We start from the raw sequence: 3907 nt of genomic DNA on the forward strand, positions 1-3907 counted from the left end.
ATCAAACATGTAGATTAAGAAAAAAAAAAAAAATAATGGTTTCAATTTTTGGCACAAGGCCAGCAATTTCGGGGGCAGGGGGCAGGGTAACTCGATTACATTGACCCCAGTGTTCAACTGGTACTTATTTTATTGACCACAGCGACATTTGAACTCAGAACGTAAACATGGATGAAATGCCGCTAAGTATTTTGCTTGGCATGCTAACCATTCTGCCAGCTTGCAGCTTTAATAATAATAATAATAATAATAATAATAATAATAATAATAATAATAGTAAAATTAATAATAATAATAATAATAATAATAATAATAATAATAATAATAATGTTGTTGCTGGTGATGATGATTATCTGTTTTCAGGTTCTGTGAAAAGCTGTCCCACCACCAACACTACTACTACTACTACTACTACTACTACTGCAAACAATGATGATGATGTTGTTCATGATGACAATGATGTGATTGTTCTTGATGATGATGATGACGATGATGATGATGTTATCATCAAGCCTAAGAAGAGAGCTGTTATTTTCTCTCCGTCCTCCGATGGCTCCACACCAAGGTCAGAGGTGAAAGGTAAGAGGCTATTTAGACATATTCTGTGTGACCTGATTGGCTGACTGGTCAGTTGGTTGGCTCTCTGGCCACTGTCCAATGACTGAAACAATGATATATATATATATATAGACACAGTTGTGGCTGTGTGGTAAGAAGCTTGCTTCCAAACCACATGGTTTCAGGTTCGGTCCCACTGCATGGCACCTTGGGCAAGTGTCTTCTACTATAGCTTTGGGCTGACCAAAGCCTTGTGAGTGGATTCTGTTGACTGTTCTTTGAGCCACTTCTTCACTACAGTTTTCACGTCTTCGTCACTGGACTATCATCTCTTCGGGCCCCATGAAAGAGGGTTTGAGAGGCAAACATTATTCGAGTGACGAGGAAGTGGAAACTGTAGTGAAGAAGTGGCTCAAAGAACAGTCAACAGAATTTTACGGGGCAGGGATACATGCTCTCATTCGAAGGTGGAACATTGCGATTGAGAGAAACGATGACTATGTTGAGAAGTAGGGATGTGATCCACAGAGGACCAGCTTCATTTTGATGTATGATACATGTTCCCGTGTTGGTAATTATACCTGTCCTAAACAAAATGGCATTACTTTTTGACTCACCCTCATATATATCTGTCTGAGTGTGTGTCTGTATTGGAGTGTGTGTGTACTTGAGTGTGTATGTATGTATCTGGCTTGTGTGTGCATGTTGGTTGTCTGTTAATGTTCTCATGTATGTCTCCATATGTGTATGTGGGTTTGTTATAATTGTGTATGTCAGTCAGTATGTGTGCACATGTGTGTGAGTATGTTTTGACAGTATGTGTGTTCACTATCATTTTTAATGCACCTCCTCTAACCTCACTCCCTCTCTCTCTCTCTGATCACCACCATGACCATCCCTGTTGAAACATCTGTATACACACCAAGACATTTCTATCAAATGTCATACTTTCTCTTTTTGTACAGGTCGCCATGGTACCAATTCTTCAGCAACTGGGCTGCTTTCCAGTGATTTAGACTCACCTGTAAGTAACTTATTTTCTTGTCCAGGAGTAGTACATACGCACAGACAAATACATACATATACACACACACACACACACACACACACACACACACCCAACATCCTCCTGGCTCTCCATTGGTTATGGCCATGAGTGTTCTAATTGGTCCGACCAATGGAACAGCCTGCCCTTGAAACTAATGTACAAGTACCTGAGCACTCTACAGACATACGTTCCCTGAAAGTAGTTCTTGGGGAAATTCAGCGTGACTTACAATGTGACATGGCTGGACCCCTTTGAATTACAGGTACAGCTCATTGTTGCCAGTTGAGTGAACTGGAGGAACGCGAGATAAACATGCCACTGGAAATAATATAACTCATCACCTTAGGATCGTCAGTAAAATCTGGACGCCAGCACCTGGGTGTTATCTTAGCCTAATAAGATTCACTCTTGGGGTGGTTGGCATTAGGAAGGGCATCCAGCTGTAGAAACTTTGCCAGATCAGATTGGAGTCTGGTGCAGCCATCTGGTTCACCAGTCCTCAGTCAAACCGTCCAATCCATGCCAGCATGGGAAACGGACGTCAAATGACAACAACGACGACGATGATGTTGGAGGTGGTGGTAACTCTGTTGTTGTCTGTGTTGTTATTTTTGGAGTTGTTGCTGTTGTTGTCAAACCGTCCAACCCATGCCAGCATGGAAGGTGGACGTTAAACGATGATGATGATGATGATGATCTATGAGGAAAAACCGTGAATGTCCAAATGAGAAATCTCCACAAACCACGAATCCACAAACAGTTTCCACTTTACTAGACTGAAGGATAAACTTCAGAATGAAGAGAGGAAGAAATTAAAAGAAAAAAATTCACATGCCAGCTTAACAAATATGTATTCTCATCAGTGACATTACGAAGGGCACAATTGGGGTCTGGATAGGCTAGAAGTGTTTAAGCAACCAGGGGATAATTAAATCCGAAGGCACTCCTGGAGATTACTTGTGTGGGTACCGTCTTTGTTAGAAGGTATCCAGAGGCAGGTAATCTGTCGTTTAAACCGCAGTTTATAATTATAATCAAGTGGAGAATGGAGGACCTGCTTCTTCCTGTGTTTGTTTCTCCATTTTCCACTTGATTATATATATATATATATCATCATCATCATCATCGTTTAACATCCGCTTTCCATGCTAGCATGGGTTGGACGATTTGACTGAGGACTGGCAAGCCAGAAGGCTGCACTAGGCTCCAATCTGATCTGGCAGAGTTTCTACGGCTGGATGCCCTTCCTAATGCCAACCACTCCAAGAGTGTAGTGGGTGCTTTTACGTGTCACCCGCACGAAGGCCAGTCAGGCGGTACTGCCAATGGCCACGGTCAAAATGGTGTATTTTACGTGCCACCTGCACAGGAGCCAGTTCGGCGGCACTGGCAACGATCTCGCTTGAATGTCTTTACACATGCCATCTGGCACAAATGCCATTGACGGTTTCACTTTATGTGCATCACAATTAGTGACAATTGAATTTTTCCTTTTGGTTTTATATCATGTCTAGCCAATGGGATTTATCTAAACCATCCAGTGACGGTGAGATCATTTATCTGTGGGGAGGTTACCCCCCCTGCCAGTGCATAAACATGTGCTCTTTTTGTGGTTCTGAGGGTCTTTAACTCTTATTTCTAGCAATGTAGGTGCTACCCTGCACCCTCAGTCACAATTACTTACAATTAAATTATTCCTTTTTGGTTTTATATTGCATGTAGCTGCCTTTGTTCTTTCAGGTGACAATACATAGAGGGGTAATAAATAAGAGATTTACAGGGAAAAAACGTAGAGTGATTGAAGATGAGTCTAACGAGTCTGACTTTGAAAATGGTAAGATTTCTTTTGGTAAGGTTTCTTATTGATATTTTACAGATATTTTCTTTTAAAATGTTTTTTGGTTAATCTAGAGAATAGGGAAGGACAGTGCCCATGACCTTTGTAGGGGGTCACATTCCCAAATGGGTAAGTTTGGTGTGGTTAGTTTTTCCCAGTTTAAACATAATCATCACCACCAATATCATTATCGTTTTTACGTCTACTTTTCAATGCTTGCATGGGTCGGATGGAATTTTACTGAGGTAGATTTTTCTGCAGCCAGGTGTTCCTTCATGTTGCCAGCTCTCACCTTGTTTCCAAGCAAGGTAATATTTCCCCATAACCAGACATGATTTTTCACAGAAGACTGGAAACAAACAACCTCAGTTGTTTATAACCTTGCACCCACACACACACGTTTACAATTCTTTTGTTGGTAAATATACATATGTACATATACATATGTATGTATATATATGTAT

At 41.0% G+C, this 3907-nt stretch overlaps 1 protein-coding gene across 1 annotated transcript in view; it reads left to right on the forward strand.

Annotated features, from left to right (window-relative positions):
• The window catches only part of LOC106882293 (Fanconi anemia group M protein), a 31562-nt gene that overhangs the window by 24759 nt on the left and 2896 nt on the right, over positions 1–3907 (forward strand). Inside the window, exons 13-15 of the mRNA XM_052976817.1 lie at positions 364–579; positions 1524–1582; positions 3347–3440. Coding sequence (XP_052832777.1) covers positions 364–579; positions 1524–1582; positions 3347–3440 — 369 coding nt within the window. The remainder of the gene's footprint in view (positions 1–363; positions 580–1523; positions 1583–3346; positions 3441–3907) is intronic.

Source organism: Octopus bimaculoides, chromosome 25 (assembly GCF_001194135.2).
Source record: "Octopus bimaculoides isolate UCB-OBI-ISO-001 chromosome 25, ASM119413v2, whole genome shotgun sequence".
NCBI classification, from domain to species: Eukaryota; Metazoa; Mollusca; class Cephalopoda; order Octopoda; family Octopodidae; genus Octopus; species Octopus bimaculoides.